Source organism: Oncorhynchus mykiss, chromosome 1 (assembly GCF_057628025.1).
Source record: "Oncorhynchus mykiss isolate SJ-2025 chromosome 1, ASM5762802v1, whole genome shotgun sequence".
Classification (NCBI taxonomy): domain Eukaryota; kingdom Metazoa; phylum Chordata; class Actinopteri; order Salmoniformes; family Salmonidae; genus Oncorhynchus; species Oncorhynchus mykiss.
Genome location: NC_143022.1, coordinates 55,741,673 through 55,762,391, shown reverse-complemented (window position 1 = coordinate 55,762,391; position 20,719 = coordinate 55,741,673). Strand labels below are relative to the sequence as shown.

Genomic DNA, 20,719 nt, shown 5'->3' with positions numbered 1-20,719 from the left:
GTTAATAATACAACATATCCTCAGATACTCACCGAAAGCTAAATGTGCACAGAGCAGCCCAATCAACCAAAACCGCTTCATTTTGTGAAATATGATTGAATGAAGCCCAGCTCTTCAGACAAAAGCTGGGATCAACACAATCAACGATGCCTTGAACAGGAAGAATAACAAACTCGCACTCCCACCAACAGCGCTCCATTTAATACCCCCCATAACGGACCAATCACAGGACACCACGCACAAACCTCAGCCAATAGCAGCAGGACATTTCACTATCTACAGCACATTTTCTCCCAATAAATGTCTTCCATGTACAATTTAACACGTGTCTTGTAACCATGAGCAAAATAATTAATTTTGCGCTTCTAGTTGAGACAGCAAAGATTATTGCTCAACAGACAATATCTACGCATGTTGCTCAATCAGTGGTTGTAGATTATAAATTGTATTGTAATGATGATTATTGATCAATGTTCTATTTCTTTACTATAATGATGTTTTGTTCACTTAGAGAAGCTCATAGCCTACCAGACATTCATAATGCAAAACATAAGAAACATTTATTCACGCAATAAAGAAAAGCAGAGTGATAGGATATTTTAGGGACATAAATCTATGCATGTGCAGGAGGCATGAGCAGACATGTAATCCACGGTCAGCTCAGTAGCATCTAGGTTTCTGGGATAACCTGAAATATTTGATATGATTAATGGATAGATAATTGTATCTGCAGTAGATTGTCCGTTATCTGCAGCTTCAACAACAAACCACAAGGTGGTGGTCGGGAATACATTTTATTAAGTAGTGATAATGCTGTGCGTTTTTGTGTGTGTGTGTGTGTGTGTGTGTGTGTGTGTGTGTGTTTGTAGCCTATTTTGAAGAACATGAGCTGTATACAGTACTTTTCAGTATTGACTGAACTTCATGTCTTAAAGTAATGATGGACTGTCATTTCTCTTTGATTATTTGAGCTGTTCTTGCCATAATATGGACTTGGTATTTTATCAAATAGGGCTATCTTCTGTCTACCACCCCTACCTTGTCACAACACAACTGACTGGCTCAAACACATTAAGAAGGAAAGAAATTCCACAAATTCATTTTTACAAGACACACCTGTTAATTGCTATTCATTCCAGGTGACTACTTCATGAAGCTGTTTGAGAGAATGTCAAGCGTGTGCAAAGCTGTCATCAAGGCAAATTTGAAGAATCTCAAATATAACATATATTTTGATGTGTTTAACACTTTTTTGGTTACTACATTATTCTATATGTGTTATTTCATAGTTTTGATGTCTTCACTATTATTCTACCATGTAGAAAATAGTAAAAATAAAGAAAAACCATGGAATGAGTAGGTGTGTCCAAACTTTTGACTGGTACTGTACGTCTCGTGTCTGAGCCGTTGAATTGCAACTCCGCTTTGTCTCTTTACTGACGTTTTGCATGTTTGATTGCCTTACGGAGGGAATAACTACACTTTGTAGTCAACCGTATTCCCAGTCACTTTGCCATGGTTAAATGCGGTGGTTCGCTGTGATGCCCCTCAGACTGCAGTGAATGTCATTCATCAGAGGCATCCTGAGATACTAATAGTAAAGAAGGTAGACTTTGTTGCGTTTATTGCGCAAATTATATATTAAACTGGACAAACTAAAACTTTATTTAAAAAAAATAATAGAAATCATTGCGAAGGTGGCCAAAATATTTTGGAATCTTCAGGACTTCACGGAGGAAACGTTACAGGGAATAATGAATGAAGAGTTTCCCCCCTCTCAGGTTCCTGAGCCTGTGTTGGTATCTGAGTAGACATTTGAATCTTCTTCAAGGAGGAAAGCTTTAATTTTTGTTCCTCCTTCCCCTTCCCCTATTATTCCTGTATTAAAGTTTTTCCGTTGTCACCCCATCCAATAGGTGGCGGCACGCACCTCTAACGTTTGTTTGCAAAACGCTATAATACTTTTTAAGAAGAAGACGAAGAATAAGAAGGTCTGTCATTTTGAGTGTTGACCATAGAGAATGATAGAAGCCTCTAAATGGCCAAAAAGCGCCATTGAGGGCTTTCACCATTTTCACGTAGTCAACTGGGCGGTACTTCCAACTTCATTGGCTGATCCCTCCTGGTGACCCTGTTGGAATAATGTCCTGGGTCATCAGGAAGTATCAGCCAATCGTGAAGAATAAACTTTACTACTTCACCATGGAGACAGCCTCAATGGCTCTGCCCATGCCGTCGCAGACGCTAGAATGAAACAGATTCAAGACTTGGTCCTCTATCTATATCTACGGTGTTGTGAGTCGAACCAAGGAAGTGACGTTGCCACGGAAGAGCATGGACCGATTCGGTTTCTGTATTTACAGAAGAGTGCTCTAACCGAGTGCATTTACGTAGAGCCCACGACCTACACGCTGGTTACTGACAAACCGAAGGCGACTAGTCATGACGCCGTTGTCACTGTACTTGTGTAGTCTGTTAAAAAATAATAAGTTGTTAATTTGCTACAACTACTTACATACGCATGGAGCACCACTTCACCTCGTCGATCGGGCGGCGCGGAAGACTCGACTCGCTCGGTTATTGGATATGAATTTCCGTGCAGTGTTCCGTGGTAGGGTCACTGGGAAGGTTTTGGCGCAACAATCCGGTGCCAAAAACTATAGGGAGGCTACTATGTGTACCAGTTCCGCAAGTGGCCAGGACATGACCAACTGGTTGTGGTCTATTTACAACGAAACCAAAAAACAGACCGAAGGTAGGGCATGCATTTGTTGAATTCAATGAAAACAAGTGTGGTTTAGGATGCAAAACAATATTGTCCAATAACTCATTACTCTGTAGCATATTCCTTTGAAAGACTTTCACTTAGCTAGCTACTGTACCAGGGGTGTCATGTCAATAATAAGTACTTATTGTATGCCAGTTATTGTACCAGTTAAACACGGGTACCTATTATTGTAGCCACCACTTACAAGTATTTATTATTGTACCAGAGACACTGGACATTTCACCTGCTGGTGACCACTGTCAATGGCACAATGTCAAAGGCATCCTGAACTGTTGTTGACTGACTGAATGGACATAGACTGTGACACTGGCATGTTGTTTTACACTGTGATTGCTTGCTCTCCCTCCCGTAGTCTCTGGAATACAGGCTTTTGAGACCCAGCAAATGGGCATTGGACTCATCATGTCCAACATAGAAGGGGCCAGGGGTCACCAAGCTCTTGAAAACCCTTCTCTGTATGTTGGGTTTTTAGCAGTTACATTCACCCATATTTGGCTCCATGTGAACTACATTTCCAACTATGTGTTTTAAAGTTTAGAAAAGTAAATGATTATCACTTTCAAACCAGTTTTGCACAGATCCACAAGCTGTGTGCCACCGGTTGACTAACTACACCTCCCCAGTTACGCATACACACACAGGTGTTTGGAGCACACTATATAGTGCAGGTGGCCGCCTATGTCTTCCGTCTGTCTTCCGTAAACAAGCGATGTAACATGGAGACATGGCCATATGGGGACACTAACCCTAACCGTATAAATGTCTTCACCCTATTCTTCCTTCTATTTTAGCCTTGATCCCAGTGATGTCTAAGAACAGTGTGAACCCCAACACTATCTTTGCCAATAATGAGATGAGTCTGCACGATATAGAGATCTATGGGTTTGACTATGACTACACCCTGGCTTTCTACTCCAGACACCTCCACACCCTCATCTTCAACATCGCACGGGACATCCTCATCCAGGAGCACAGGGTACGTAGTCTGTTCCTCCAGTCTAGGCTGAACTCAGATCTGTAGCAGAGGGATCTTTCATGTGACAGGGATGCAGAGGAACAGTAGCCTGATCCCGGATCTGTTAATGCTCTCTTGACAACACTTATGTTAATTGTCATACCAAGTTTGTGCCATATTGCCAATTGCTCACTGGGGCCAAGGTTGGCTTGACAATGAATGGCAAGATAGCACAAACTGATCTGGGACCAGAGTCTGTTCCTCTAGCATGGTGTCCCAGATATGTTTGTGCTGTTGTAACAGTATAACTTTAGATCGTCCCCTCGCCCATACCCTGCACACATCATCAACAGTCATCCACGAAGCATCGTTACCCATCACTCCACAAAAGCCGCGGCCCTTGCAGAGCAAGGGGAACTACTACTTCAAGGTCTCAGAGCAAGTGATGTACCCGATTGAAACGCTATTTAGCTCGCACCACCGCTAACTAAGCGAGCCGTTTCACATCCGTTACACTGTCTTATCAGTAGGACTTGGTAAGACAGCAGATACAAAATAGCCAAATGTTATGGTCATTGTCATGCCAAATCTATTTGTGCTGTGTAGCCATCTCCTACAGTCATTGTCATGCCAAACTGCCACTGGCATGACAATAACCATATGTGACTTGTTTCAGGAAACTAGGCATATGGCGCGCGTCACTACTTCGCAGGAGAGCCATTTGAATGCGTTTTTTGGCAGAAATGCCGTTCGAACATGTGAACTTTCATGTCCCTTAATAACAAACATGTATGCCTTCTGTAAATACGAATTAATTGTTAAATTACAACCCTAGTTGGTTTAGCCACAGAAAAAGTTAGCAACCTTTCCACTAGCCATGATTGGCTGATAAAATGAGTGGCCTGGACATGCCTGCCATGTAGCACCCTTCTGTCTATTTGAGCTGGTCATGTGTGGGTAATCCTGTCTAACGCGGCTTTTAAAAACATATATTGCACAGTAGAACTGCATAAGTGTTGTTCTCCACTTTCTGGAGGACCGAGTTTTGAAATCAGTGGAATTAGAGTATGATAGCTAAGGAGATAAAGAAAACGCCTGTCTCTGGATTACATCTTCAAACTAAGGGCAACCATGGGATCCGTGGCAGAGAGGGATGTGTCCATCCATGTATATGGATAAGATAGTCTAGCTGGCTACATTTTTAGATATTACACGTTTCTAATTTTGTCAGTGGTTTTCATTTCAAGTTAGTTGGCTGGCTCGGTAGCTAACGTATATGATCTGTGTAGCAATATTATTTGTATCTCAGAGCCATTTGCTTTGCTAGTTATAGACTGTTAGCTAGTTAGCTAACATTGAACCTGGTTGGTTAGCTACCTGCAGATTCATGCAGGGTAGTAACGTCATGATTTGGAATTATGGTTCATTGTTTAGCTAGCTAGCAACATGTCTTAACAAAAGACTCCGCTATGCAAGTAGAATGTTAATGATGTCACTGCAACAACTGTTGATAGACTTAGCCAGAGTGAATTTACCAAATATCTACTCCAATTTCAGAGCACTCTCATCTGAGTGTACCAGAGCACAGAATAACTGACGAATATACGAACGCTTACCACCCTTTGAATATGGCCGGTGTCAGTAAACGTTGGCAAAAAAGCTTGAATTGTTGCCAGCAGCACAGTTGCAGTCACCGACGCTCTGGATAGCATAAAAACTGCCTAACGAGCTCTGCTAGGGCGAGTTAAATGGTCAGTGAGCTCTTCTCTTATTTGTGTCTGCAAGTAGCTAGCCAACATTAGCCAGTTAGCTTGGGTGCTTGACTGCTGTTAGGACAGAACGCTCAGATCAACCCTTAAAGAGATGGGTGGGGCTAAATCTTAAGCGGGTGTGAACAATGCTGAATGGGTGTAGACAAAGAAGAGCTCTCCTGTAGGTGTACCAAAACATTCAAAGGACATTTTCTCAAAAGTTAGGTTATAAGTTTATCAACTTTCAAAGCAGAATTACCTTCCCATTGTTCCTTAACTGTAGTGTATGATATACCATTGTGTAGCTCTGAGTCTCTACTTTTATCCAATGTAAAAAATAAAATAAAAACACTATTTCATATTTTGCCACGTAAGACTGAATTGAGCCGGTTGGTCACATATGAGTTGGTAAGAAGGCAGAAACAGAAACAGCTCTTCTAGTCCTTGGCATGCCAGATCATAGGAGTTTACAAGACAGTATTAACAAATCCGACCAGGTTTCTTTTTCTCTGCTTTTCCTCTGCTCTTTCATGTGATGATGAAATCTGCTCCAGATACATAATAATCATAGAAACAGAAAGCTATTTTATTAGGCTATGTAATTCTGTTGTACTTGACAGACCACAGTCAGGCCGCGTCTTGTTCGTAACCGTGACAATTCTCCCCCTCCATTTGATTCAACACTCACAATTTTTCTTCCATAGTGAGATATTCTATTTGGTGTCAGTGTCACCCTATTCAAGTTGACAAATAATTTTTTCGTAGTTGTGGGAAATTCTCTGGAGTCTCTTGCCTTTCAATTCCTTTCAAGGTCTTCTATGATGAGTTTTTCTTCAATGATTGAATGACACTGACGTTAACTTTTTCAGTAGACTCTGCACACTTCTCAATTAGTTGATATGAGACATTTGTGTTCCACTCAAAGCTCTGATAACATCTATTTTCCTTCCTCTTTAGTACCCCGAGGGCCTGCGTGAGTACGAGTACATCCCAAACTTTGTTGTCAGGGGACTGCACTATGATGTCCAAAAGGTGAGCATGGTTGATATGTATAATGGGCAACTGGGCATTTTTATACATGACTCTGGTGGGATGTTAATTACTTAACTCACGGACCAGACCTGTGTGGAAGCACCTGTTTTCAATATGTACTATATATACACACAAGTATGTGGACAACCTTTTCAAATGAGTGGATTCAGCTATTTCAGCCACACCTGTTGCTGGCAGGTGTATAAAAGTGAGCACATAGCCATGCAATCTCCATAGACACACATTGGCAGTATAATGGCCTTACTGAATAGCTCAGTGACTTTCAACATAGGATGCCATCTTTCCAACAAGAAAGATGTTCTGCCCTGCTAGAGCTGCCTCAGTCAACTGTAAGTGCTGTTATTGCTGTTACTGTTATTGAAACGTCTAGGAGCAACAGCAGCTCAGCCAGTGAACTGGAAGGCCACACAAGTTCACAGAGTGGGGCAGCTGAGTGCTGAAGCGCGTAGCGCATAAATCATCTGTCCTCGAATGCAACACTCACTACCAAGTTCCAAACTATCTGGAAGCAACATCAGCACAATGACTGTTCGTCGGGAGCTTCATGAAATGGGTTTCAATGACCGAGCAGTGCCACACAAGCCTAAGATCACCATGCGCAATGCCAAGCATATCCTTTATTTTTCCAGTTATCTGTAGCTGTTATAAGGCTTTATATCACTGCTTGTGTGAATATTACATTTCTGATTGGCTGACAAGTGCCAATCTTTTTCTAATTTGTGTTAATCAATTATTTGTTCCAGGCATTACTGATGAAGATAGATGCCTTTCACTACATCCAGTTGGGAACAGTATACAGGTATGTACTATCAACACTATCACAGTTTACAATCAATACCTTTACATTCAACACTCTTTTGGATTTAAACATATGGATGGAGTGGCATATTGGAAGTGTATGATAGTACAAACTTGTATTTTTATTTTTTATTTTACCAGGTAGGCCAGTTGAGAACAAGTTCTCATTTACAACTGCGACCTGGCCAAGATAAAGCAAAGCAGTGCGACAAAAAACAACACAGAGTTACAAATGGCATAAGCAAAAGTACAGTCAGTAACACTATAGAAAAAAATATATATACAGTGTGTGCAAATGGAGTAAGGAGATAAGGCAATAAATAGGCCATAGTAGCGAAGTAATAACAATTAAGCAAATTAACACTGGAGTGATTGATGTGCAAGTAGAAATACTAGTTTGCGAAAGAGCAAAAAAGTTAATAAAAACAATATGGGGATGAGGTAGGTAGTTGGATGGGCTACTTACAGATGGGCTATGTACAGCTGCAGCGATCGGTAAGCTGCTCAGATAGCTGATGCTTAAAGTTAGTGAGGGAGATATGTCTCCAACTTCAGCCAATCATTTTTCATTTTATTTTTTGCAATTTGTTCCAGTCATTGGCAGCAGAGAACTGGAAGGAAAGGCGGTCAAAGGAGAAGTTGGCATTGGGGATGACCAGTGAGATATACCTGTTACTGCTGGGTGTTATGGTGACCAGTGAGCTGAGATAAGGAGGGGCTTTACCTAGCAAAGACTTATAGATGACCTGGAGCCAGTGGGTCTGGCGACGAATATGTAGCGAGGGCCAGCCGACGAGAGCGTACAGGTCGCAGTGGTGGGTGGTATATGGGGCTTTGGTGACAAAACGGATGGCACTGTGATAGACTGCATCCAGTTTGCTGAGTAGAATTTTGGAGGCTATTTTGTAAACGACATCGTCAAGGATCGGTAGGTTAGTCAGCTTTACGAGGGTATATTTGGCACCATGAGTGAAGGATGCTTTGTTGCGAAATAGGAAGCCGAATTCTAGATTTGATTTTGGATTGGAGATGCTTAATATGAGTCTGGAAGTGTTCTCTTGTCACATGTAGGGGTCTTCACCCGGTGCCAGACAAGGAGGTGATTGCCATGTACGACGGCTGCCACGTTCCTCTGGAGAATATGAGTGACTTTTATGGCAAGGTAGGGCTCGTCTCCTCTACCCTTCTGCATTCACTATATACAGAACAGCCTAATTTACCGTGATAAACTTACCCTTTTACATTTCGCAGCAAGGCCACTCTGTTTATCCCAGTCATTGTGGTCATTAACTTTTTTCACCACTATGATACTGTAGTATTATATTTCTACCCTGTGGAGCCCAATTATAGGTAATCAGTGAACCCAGAAGCAAATCTTACATGTGCTTACAAAATGTACTTCTGTGGGCAGAGGTTAGGGATACACTTCTGTTTTGCATATCCTAGTAACACCTCACTTTACTAGTGTCTTGTCCTATCTGATCTTTATTAATCTCCCCTCTATCCTCCACAGAGTTCCCATGGCCACACTATGAAACAGTTCATGGATATCTTCTCCCTTCCAGAGATGAACCTACTGTGCTGTGTTAATGACTACTTTATGAAGCACAACATCGACTACGAGCCTGTCCACCTCTACAAAGACGTCAAGGTAAAGAGACCAGAACAGTGGTGTTCCAAAGACACCTTCTTTGGACTGGAACTGCAGCCGATGGGGGAACCTCATAGGGAGAGGCAGTTTCCCAGACACAGGTTAAGCCTAGTTCTGGACTAGTTAGAATCATGTTCAATGGAGAATCTCCTTTCAAATTGGCTTGTAGACCAATTACTGTTCAAAAAGGTTTTAAATGAAATAAAGATCAGAAAATGGTCTGAAATGTTACCTGATGGTGGAGCTCTAAACATGCGCAAATTCCCATAGGAATTTTAAGTGCAGAGCTTCTACCTTCATTTTTCATCTTACAGGAATGATATACTACTGTACATGTGTGGAGCAAGCGGAAGGCTCTACCTATCCTTTGATGTAAATAACCCCTGTTTGATTCCCAGGTCGTCCACTAGATAGCAGTTGCATTTGGTTTGGGTAGTCAGTCACTGTGCCAAAAATGGCTGAACGGATCTTCAAGCCGACATCTTAAAATGACCGTAGCAATCAGGGCTTTGAAGCTATAGTTATTTAAAATAAACACAGGCAGATGAGGGAATTTCTTACTTCTTGTCCCATTCAAGGATTTGTACGACATTGCCAGCAGTAAGATTTGAGTTCGATTTCCAAAAGACAAGAACTGTAGCTTTTCAAATGATATACAGTGCCTTGCGAAAGTATTCGGGCCCCTTGAACTTTGCGACCTTTTGCCACATTTCAGGCTTCAAACATAAAGATATAAAACTGTATTTTTTTGTGAAGAATCAACAACAAGTGGGACACAATCATGAAGTGGAACGACATTTATTGGATATTTCAAACTTTTTTAACAAATCAAAAACTGAAAAATTGGGCGTGCAAAATTATTCAGCCCCTTTACTTTCCGGGCAGCAAACTCTCTCCAGAAGTTCAGTGAGGATCTCTGAATGATCCAATGTTGACCTAAATGACTAATGATGATAAATACAATCCACCTGTGTGTAATCAAGTCTCCGTATAAATGCACCTGCACTGTGATAGTCTCAGAGGTCCGTTAAAAGCGCAGAGAGCACCATGAAGAACAAGGAACACACCAGGCAGGTCCGAGATACTGTTGTGAAGAAGTTTAAAGCCGGATTTGGATACAAAAAGATTTCCCAAGCTTTAAACATCCCAAGGAGCACTGTGCAAGCGATAATATTGAAATGAAAGGAGTATCAGACAACTGCAAATCTACCAAGACCTGGCCATCCCTCTAAACTTTCAGCTCATACAAGGAGAAGACTGATTAGAGATGCAGCCAAGAGGCCCATGATCACTCTGGATGAACTGCAGAGATCTACAGCTGAGGTGGGAGACTCTGTCCATAGGACAACAATCAGTCGTATATTGCACAAATCTGGCCTTTATGGAAGAGTGGCAAGAAGAAAGCCATTTCTTAAAGATATCCATAAAAAGTGTTGTTTAAAGTTTGCCACAAGCCACCTGGGAGACACACCAAACATGTGGAAGAAGGTGCTCTGGTCAGATGAAACTAAAATTGAACTTTTTGACAACAATGCAAGACGTTATGTTTGGCGTAAAAACAAAACAGCTCATCACCCTGAACACACCATCCCCACTGTCAAACATGGTGGTGGCAGCATCATGGTTTGGGCCTGCTTTTCTTCAGCAGGGACAGGGAAGATGGTTAAAATTGATGGGAAGATGGATGGAGCCAAATACAGGACCATTCTGGAAGAGAACCTGATGGAGTCTGCAAAAGACCTGAGACTGGGACGGAGATTTGTCTTCCAACAAGACAATGATCCAAAACATAAAGCAAAATCTACAATGGAATGGTTCAAAAATAAACATATCCAGGTGTTAGAATGGCCAAGTCAAAGTCCAGACCTGAATCCAATCGAGAATCTGTGGAAAGAACTGAAAACTGCTGTTCACAAATGCTCTCCATCAAACCTCACTGAGCTCGAGCTGTTTTGCAAGGAGGGATGGGAAAAAGTTTCAGTCTCTCGATGTGCAAAACTGATAGAGACATACCCCAAGCGACTTACAGCTGTAATCGCAGCAAAAGGTGGCGCTACAAAGTATTAACTTAAGGGGGCTGAATAATTTTGCACGCCCAATTTTTCAGTTTTTGATTTGTTAAAAAAGTTTGAAATATCCAATAAATGTTGTTCCACTTCATGATTGTGTCCCACTTGTTGTTGATTCTTCACAAAAATATACAGTTTTATATCTTTATGTTTGAAGCCTGAAATGTGGCAAAAGGTCGCAAAGTTCAAGGGGGCCGAATACTTTCGCAAGGAACTGTACTTTCATTTGTATGTGTACTGATACTGTAAATACACAAATTATATTAATGTTATCTACAATATATTATAATACCGTAAGCCTCCCTGCTGCAGGGACATTTCCTCCTACAATTTTGAGCTGATTTTATTCACTTCAGCAATATTTTCTATCTTTGTTCATTTTTACATGTATTGTGTTTGGAATGGCAATGTTACTACAGGAGATGATGCTATCATAAAGTATTTGATGTAAGTATGTAGGATAATTACCCATAATGCTCACTGACTGAACATTCAAAATTACCATAGCAATTATTGACGCATTCACATCCCATCGGAAACTTGGAACCTCAGAGTTAAAATGAATGTACGTTATTAGCGTAGAGCTTCCTACTGGTTGATTCTGATACTTCACAAGTGGGAAACTTAAAATCATCATTCCATAACGAGTTAGTGAGTCAGAAATGTCAGAATTTCCTAGTTCGACTTGAATGATGTAGGGCAGGTCAGTAACCAAATTATTTGACTGTGCCCAGTCGCACACAGACTTTTATGGTCACACAAGTTGCCACCGGTGGATTCAAAATGAGTAGCCTAACAATTATTTACATGGCCCCAGGTACATTTGCAACCAAATTATTTTTCTGTGAGAAATCAATAATAGTTGCACGCACACATAGGGTAACAGTGAGCAATTGACAGTGAGCAATGAGCAAGATAAGCATAGACGGGAAGTTGACAATAGCTTATTAGTGTAAAGAAATTGCATTTCTATGGTTGCAGTCCTCAAAGATTGAATTGCATTGAATTGAATAAATCAGATCCAATGTGGGTGGGGTACCGCTCGTCACCATTATTATAATCACCATCTCAATCATTATCACCATAACATCATAGACTTATTCTGTATCTGAGACTCATCTGACACTACCTTAGACATGGCAGTCTGCAACTCAATACACTGCCCCTGCATGGTGTTCAGCGTCCCCTGCATGTGGTTAATCGAATGCTTAACATCGTTCAGCAGGATCTGAATCTCAAGCCTGCAAGAAATCAGGTGGTTCAACATACTGAGATGACGAGAAGCTTCAGATCAGGCCCATTGGACCATCTTTAGGATTCGTTCTCACTTAACACCAATCTTATTAGAAATGTAACTTTGTGCAGAAGATGTTACTGTAACAGTATAACTTTAGACCGTCCCCTCGCCCATACCCGGGCGCGAACCAGGGACCCTCTGCACACAACAGTCACCCACGAAGCATCGTTACCCATCGCTCCACAAAAGCCACAGCCCTTGCAGAGCAAGGGGAACTACTACTTCAAGATCTCAGAGCAAGTGACGTCACCGATTGAAACGCTATTTATAGCGCGCACCACCGCTAACTAAGCTAGCCGTTTCACATCCGTTACATTACTATAGTGTTATTTAGAAGAAAATAAGTGTACTTTGTCAGGCGCCAAAAGGATGACGGGATGTCTCCCTGCTCCAGTGAGCTCTGCTGGCAGATCTTGCTCACTGTTGGAGGAACAGGAGCCAAATGAGAGGAAAAATATCCATGGTTGTTCAGCAATGAAACGTTCATGGCATAATGGAGATTGTCCTTCCCTGTGAAAAGAATAACAGCTGGGGTTTACTTTCACACTATTAGATAATGTAATACAATCTTTAAACCCATCAGAAGTGTAGTGCTTACCTCCATGAAAATATTGTTCCATGTTATTTATGGCTGCATTGTCCCAATTTTGACCACTTGTTCCAACTTGTGATGAGAAGGTCTTGATGAAACGATCAAGTCAACATTTTGTTAGAAATTTCAAAGATAGCATTAACAATTGTACATGAGACAGTGCTTCCAGATATTGAGGTATCTTCCTTCTGAGGTATGTAAAAAAAATCTGGTGTGTGAATACTCACATGAAAGGTATCCATGATTCTAGATTAAGCCAATCATGTATGTGATTACCATCCTATGGGTCAGCAATGGAATGATTGCTACACAGCTTTCAGGAGACTTTATGTCTTGGGCCTGGATGAATCATTGAAATACAAGTAATATTGTGCATTTGTGATGAATAATTGCAATTGTAATTTGGAATATTCCATCAAAGTTATTTGTTTTGACAGTCAAAACAACTAACTCTTACGATTAATCACTTGACTTGAGTAACTTGAGTTGACGGAAGTAGCAACTTTATATTCTGACCTAGACACTGATTTGTGCAATGCCTAATGGATAATCTATGCATGTTATTGGCTCATCATAGTATATAGCCGAGGGTCTCATAGTCCAAAAACAGCATTGGCCATTGGACTGCTCAGTCAAAACCACCAACTCTTACGATTAATGAAACCAAAATTGAACTTTTTGGCAACAATGCAAAACGTTATGTTTGGCGTAAAAGCAACACAGCTGAACACCATCCCCACTGTCAAACATGGTGGTGGCAGCATCATGGTTTGGGCCTGCTTTTCTTCAGCAGGGACAGGGAAGATGGTTAAAATTGATGGGAAGATGGATGGAGCCAAATACAGGACCATTCTGGAAGAAAACCTGATGGAGTCTGCAAAAGACCTGAGACTGGGACGGAGATTTGTCTTCCAACAAGACAATGATCCAAAACATAAAGCAAAATCTACAATGGAATGGTTCAAAAATAAACATATCCAGGTGTTAGAATGGCCAAGTCAAAGTCCAGACCTGAATCCAATCGAGAATCTGTGGAAAGAACTGAAAACTGCTGTTCACAAATGCTCTCCATCCAACCTCACTGAGCTCGAGCTGTTTTGCAAGGAGGGATGGGAAAAAGTTTCAGTCTCTCGATGTGCAAAACTGATAGAGACATACCCCAAGCGACTTACAGCTGTAATCGCAGCAAAAGGTGGCGCTACAAAGTATTAACTTAAGGGGGCTGAATAATTTTGCACGCCCAATTTTTCAGTTTTTGATTTGTTAAAAAAGTTTGAAATATCCAATAAATGTCGTTCCACTTCATGATTGTGTCCCACTTGTTGTTGATTCTTCACAAAAAAAATACAGTTTTATATCTTTATGTTTGAAGCCTGAAATGTGGCAAAAGGTCGCAAAGTTCAAGGGGGCCGAATACTTTCGCAAGGCACTGTATCACTTTTCTATTTTCTTGTACCAGGTCCAAAACAACCACTCAGAGTTGAATAGGTTAAAACAGCTACAGAGTTCAATGGCTGGGAAGGAAGAAAACTGAGGATGGATCAACATTGTAGTTACTCCACAATTATGACTTAAATGACAGCGTGAAAAGAAGATTACAAATATTCCTAAACAAGTCACTAAAGTAATACTGCAAATAAACATGGGGCTCCCGAGTGGCGCAGCAGTCTAAGGCACTGCATCTCAGAACAAGAGTTCGAATCTAGGCTGTATCACACCGGCCATGATTGAGAGTCCCATAGGTGCGGTGCACAATTAGCCCAGCGTCGTCCGGGTTTGGCCGGGGTAGGCCGTCATTGTAAATAAGAATTTGTTCTTAACTGACTTGCCTAGTTAAATAAAATAAAATAAACACTTTTTGGCTTAAACGCAAAGCCTTAATTATGTTTGGGTCAAATACAACACATAACTGAGTAACTGTCTCCATATTTTCAAGCATGGTGGTGGATGCATCATGGTTTTGATATTTTATTTATTTATTTCACATTTATTTAACCAGGTAGGCAAGTTGAGAACAAGTTCTCATTTACAATTGCGACCTGGCCAAGATATAGCAAAGCAGTTCAACACATACAACAACAGAGTTACACATGGAGTAAAACAAACATACAGTAGAAAAATAAGTCTATATACAATGTGAGCAAATGAGGTGAGATAAGGGAGGTAAAGGCCATGGTGGCGAAGTAAATACAATATAGCAAGCAAAACACTGGAATGGTAGATTTGCAGTGGAAGAAGGTGCAAAGTAGAGAGAAATAATGGGGTGCAAAGGAGCAAAATAAATAAATAAATACAATAGGGGAAGAGGTAGGTGTTTGGGCTAAATTAAAGATGGGCTATGTACAGGTGCAGTAATCTGTGAGCTGCTCTGACAGCTGGTGCTTAAAGCTAGTGAGGGAGATAAGTGTTTCCAGTTTCAGAGATTTTTGTGGTTCGTTCCAGTCATTGGCAGTAGAGAACTGAAAGGAGAGGCTTGTTATGCTTGTAATCGTTAAGGACTAGGGAGTTTTCAGGATAAAACAAAAACAAAATGAGAGAGAAAATGAAAGAGCCCAGCACAGGCAAATCCTAGAGGAAACTGAGATTTTGCGGAAAAATATCCGGGTGCCTTGTGAGGATCAGGCGACAAGTGGCTAATCTGCCTTTGCCTTCCATCCTGCTAGCTAACGTTCAATCGCTGGAAAATAAATGAGATGAACTGAAAGCACGTATATCCTACCAACGGGACATGAACTATAATATCTTATGTTTCACAGAGTCATGGCTGACTCTTAAAGACTACAAAGGGACCTAAACAACTTGTATGCTCGCTTCGAGGCAAGTAACACTGAAAACATGCATGAGAGCATCGGTTGTTCCGGACGACTGTGTGAACACACTCTCCGCAGCTGATGTGAGTAAGACCTTTAAACAGGTCAACATTTCTCAAGACCGCAGCGCCAGACGGATTACCAGGATGTGTACTCCGAGCATGCACTGACCAACTGGCAAGTGTCTTTACTGACAACCTCTCCCTGTCCGAGTCTGTAATACCAATGTGTTTCAAGCAGACCACCATAGTCCCTGTGCCCAATAACTCTTAAGGTAACCTGCCTAAATGACTACTGACCCATAGCATAGCACTCACATCTGTAGCCATGAAAGCCATGCTTTGAAAGGCTGGTCATGGCCCACATCAACACCATTATCCCAGAAACCCTAGACCCACTCCAATTTGCATAGCATCCCAACCGATTCACAGATGATGCAATCTCTATTGCACTTCACACTGCCCTTTCACACCCGGACAAAAGGAACACCTATGTGAGAATGCTATTCAGCTCAGCGTTCAACACCATAGTTAAACACCATAGTGCCCTCAAAGCTCATCACTAAGCTAAGGACCCTGGGACTTAACACCTCCATCTGCAACCGGATCCTGGATGTCCTGACGGGCTGCCCCCAGGTGGTAAGGGTAGGCAACAACACATCCGCCACGCTGATCCTCAACACGGGGGCCCCTCATGGGTGCATGCTCAGTCCCCTCCTGTACTCCCTGTTCACTCATGACAGCATGGCCAGGGATGACACCAACACCATCATTGTTTGCTGATAACATAACAGTGGTAGGCCTGATCACTGACAACAATGAGACAGCCTATAGGGAGGAGGGTCAGAGACCTGACCATGTGGTGCCAGGGCAACAACCTCCCCCTGCCAGGACAACAACCTTCCCCAACCTCCCCCTGATTGTGGACTACAGGAAAAGGAGGACCGAGCCCGCTTCCTTTCTCATCGATGGGGCTGTAGTGGAGCAGGTTGAGTTCTTTGGTGTCCACATCACCAACAAACTAACATGGTCCAAGCACACCAAGACAGTTGTGAAGAGGGCACGACAAAACCTGTTCTCCCACAGGAGACTGAAAAGATTTGGCATGGTTCCTCAGATCCTCAATGTTTTACGGCTGCACCACTGCCTGGTATGGCAACTGCTCGGCCTCCGACCGCAAGGCACTACATCTGGTAGTGCGTACGGCCTTGTACATCACCGGGGTCAAGATTCCTGCCAACCAGGACCTCTACACCAGGCGGTGTCAGAGGAAGGCCCTAGAAATTGTCAAAGACTCCAACCACCCTATTCGTAGACTGTTCTCTCTGCTATCGCACGGCAAGCGGTACCGAAGTGCCAAGTCTAGTTCCAAGAGGCTTCTAAAACAGCTTCTACCCCCAAGCCATAAGACTCCTGTACAGCTAGTCAAATGGCTACCCAGACTATTTGCATTGTCCCCCCCCCCCCCTTCTATGTTGCTGCTGCTACTCTGTTATTATCTATGCGTAGTCACTTTAATAACTCTACCTGCATGTACATATTACGTCGATACCGGTGCCCCCTGTATATAGCCCGCAATTGTTATTTACTGCTGCTCTTTAATTATTTGTTATTCTAACCTTTTTTTTGGGGGGGGGGGGGGGGGGTATTTTCTTAACTCTATTGTTGGTTAAGGGCTTGTAAGTAAGCATTTCACTGTAAGGTCTACACCTGTTGTATTCGGCACGTGAGACAAAGTTTGATTTGATTGTCTGCTTTCCACCAGACACTGGGAAATGAATTCACCTTTCAGCAGGACAATAACCTAAAACACAAGTCCAAATCTACACTGAAGTTGCTTACCAAGAAGACAGTGAATGTTCCTGTGTCCGAGTACAGTTTTGACTTAAATCTGCTTGAAAATCTATGGCAAGACCTGCAAATGGTTGTCTAGCAATGTGCAACTAATGTGACAGAATTGAACAATTTTGAAAATAATAATTGGCAAATCCAAGTGTTAGATTTGACTTATCCAGAAATACTCACAGCTGTAATCACTGCCATAGATGCTCTACAATGTTTTGACTCAGGGGTGTGAATACTTATACTACCAGTCAAAAGTTTGGATACACCTACTCGTTCCAGGTTTTTATTTCCTTATTTTTTATATTTTCTATATTGTAGAATAATAGTGAAGACATCAAAACTATAAAATAACACACATGGAATCATGTTGTAACCAAAAGTGTGAAAGAAATTAAAATATATTTTAGATTATTCAAAGTAGCCACGCTTTGCCTTGATGACAGCTTTGCACACTCTTGGCATTCTCTCAACCAGCTTCATGATGTAGTCACCTGGAATGCATTTCAATTCACAGGTGTGCCTTGTTAATTTGTGGAATTTCTTTCCTTAATGCCAGTTTTGTTGTGACAAGGTATGGGTGGTAGACAGAAGATAGCCCTATTTGGTAAAAGACCAAGTCCATATTATGGCAAGAACAGCTCAAATAAGCAAAGAGAAACAACAGTCCATCATTACTTTAAGACATGAAGGTCAGTCAATACGGAACATTTCAAGAACTTTGAAAGTTTCTTCAAGTGCAATCGCAAAAATCATCAAGCGCTATGATAAAACTGGCTCTCATGAGGACCGCCACAGGAAAGGAAGATCCAGAGTTACCACAGGCACACCTCACCATCAACTGTTCAGGGGAGCCTGTGTGAATCAGACCTTCATGGTCAAATTGCTGCAAAGAAACCACTATTAAAGGACAGCAATCATAAGAAACTTGCTTGGGCCAAGAAACACAAGCAATGGACATTAGACCGGTGGTAGTCCAAATTTGAGATTTTTGGTTCCGACTGCCGTGTCTTTGTGAGATGCAGAGTAGGTGAATGAATTATCTCTGCGTGTGTAGTTCCCACTGTGAAGCATGGAGGAGGATTTGTGACGGTGTGGGGGTGTTTTGCTGTTGACGCAAGCAGTAAAATATGATTTAAAAAACAGATGAGAACTTTATTGAACAGTGGGGACTGTGAAGCAACAGAAACATTGGCACAGACACATGCATACACACACACACACACACACACACACACACACACACACACACACAATAACATGCACTCTATACAGTGGGGCAAAAAAGTATTTAGTCAGCCACCAATTGTGCAAGTTCTCCCACTTAGAACATTTTCATCATAGGTACACTTCAACTATGACAGACAAAGTGAGAAAAAAAATCCAGAAAATCACACTGTAGGATTTTTAATGAATTTATTTGTAAATTATGGTGGAAAATAAGTATTTGGTCACCTACAAACAAGCAAGATTTCTGGCTCTCACAGACCTGTAACTTCTTCTTTAAGAGGCTCCTCTGTCCTCCACTCGTTACTTGTATTAATGGCACCTGTTTGAACTTATCAGTATAAAAATGATCACAAGAACGGTGAGCAAAAATCCCAGAACCACACGGGGGGACCTAGTGAATGACCTGCAGAGAGCTGGGACCAAAGTAACAAAGCCTACCATCAGTAACACACTACGCCGCCAGGGACTCAAATCCTGCATGGCCAGACGTGTCCCCCTGCTTAAGCCAGTACATGTCCAGGCCCGTCTGAAGTTTGCTAGAGAGCATTTGGATGATCCAGAAGAAGATTGGGAGAATGTCATATGGTCAGATGAAACCAAAATATAACTTTTTGGTAAAAACTCAACTCGTCGTGTTTGGAGGACAAAGAATGCTTTGGGGCTGTTTTTCTGCAAAGGGACCAGGACGACTGATCTGTGTAAAGGAAAGCATGAATGGGGCCATGTATAGTGAGATTTTGAGTGAAAACCTCCTTCCATCAGCAAGGGCATTGAAGATGAAACGTGGCTGGGTCTTTCAGCATGACAATGATCCCAAAAACACCGCCCGGGCAACGAAGGAGTGGCTTCGTAAGAAGCATTTAAAGGTCCTGGAGTGGCCTAGCCAGTCTCCTGATCTCAACCCCATAGAAAATCTTTGGAGGGAGTTGAAAGTCCGTGTTGCACAGCAACAGCCCCAAAACATCACTGCTCTAGAGTAGATCTGCATGGAGGAATGGGCCAAAATACCAGCAACAGTGTGTGAAAGCATTGTGAAGACTTACAGAAAACGTTTGACCTCTGTCATTGCCAACAAAGGGTATATAACAAAGTATTGAGAAACTTTTGTTATTGACCAAATACTTATTTTCCACCATAATTTGCAAATCAATTCATAAAAAATCCTACAATGTGAATTTTCTGGATTTTTTTTCTCTCATTTTGTCTGTCATAGTTGAAGTGTACCTATGATGAAAATTACAAGCCTCATCTTTTTAAGTGGGAGAACTTGCACAATTGGTGGCTGACTAAATACTTTTTTGCCCCACTGTATATACACATGGATTTAGTACTGTAGGTACAGTTGAGGTCTGAAGTTTACATACACCTTAGCCAATTACATTTAAACTTTTTTTTTTATATATATATTTTTTACAATTCCTGACATTTAATCCTAGTAAAAATTCCCTGTCTTAGGTCAGTTAGGATCACCGCTTTATTTTAAGAATGTGAAATGTCAGAATAATAGTTGAGAGAATAATTTATTTAAGCTTTTATTTATTTCATCCCATTCCCAATGGGTCAGAAGTTTACATACACTCAATTAATATTTGGTAGCATTGCCTTTAAATTGTTTAACTTGGGTCAAATGTTTGGGGTAGCCTTCCACAAGCTTCCCACAATAAGTTGGGTGAATTTTGGCCCATTCCTCCTGGCAGAGCTGGTGTAACTGAGTCAGGTTTGTAGGACTCCTTGCTCGCACATGCTTTTTCAGTTCTGTTCACAAATCCTCTATGGGATTGAGGTCAGGGCTTTGTGATGGACACTCCAATACCTTGACTTTGTTGTCCTTAAGCCGTTTTGCCTCAATTTTGGAAGTATGCTTGGGATCATTGTCCATTTGGA

At 41.6% G+C, this 20,719-nt stretch overlaps 1 protein-coding gene across 2 annotated transcripts in view; it reads left to right on the top strand.

Moving 5' to 3' along the window:
• Positions 1–2,011: 2,011 nt before the first annotated feature.
• LOC110525255 (5'-nucleotidase domain-containing protein 3) overlaps positions 2,012–20,719 on the top strand; it is a 45,951-nt gene continuing 27,243 nt past the window's right edge. The window contains exons 1-6 of one of the 2 annotated variants that reach the window (XM_021605237.3): positions 2,012–2,755; positions 3,580–3,764; positions 6,452–6,526; positions 7,291–7,346; positions 8,417–8,507; positions 8,859–8,996. In XM_021605237.3, coding sequence (XP_021460912.2) covers positions 2,443–2,755; positions 3,580–3,764; positions 6,452–6,526; positions 7,291–7,346; positions 8,417–8,507; positions 8,859–8,996 — 858 coding nt within the window. In that variant the 5' untranslated portion in view covers positions 2,012–2,442. The remainder of the gene's footprint in view (positions 2,756–3,579; positions 3,765–6,451; positions 6,527–7,290; positions 7,347–8,416; positions 8,508–8,858; positions 8,997–20,719) is intronic. The other variant, XM_090234678.1, reaches the window with a different exon arrangement.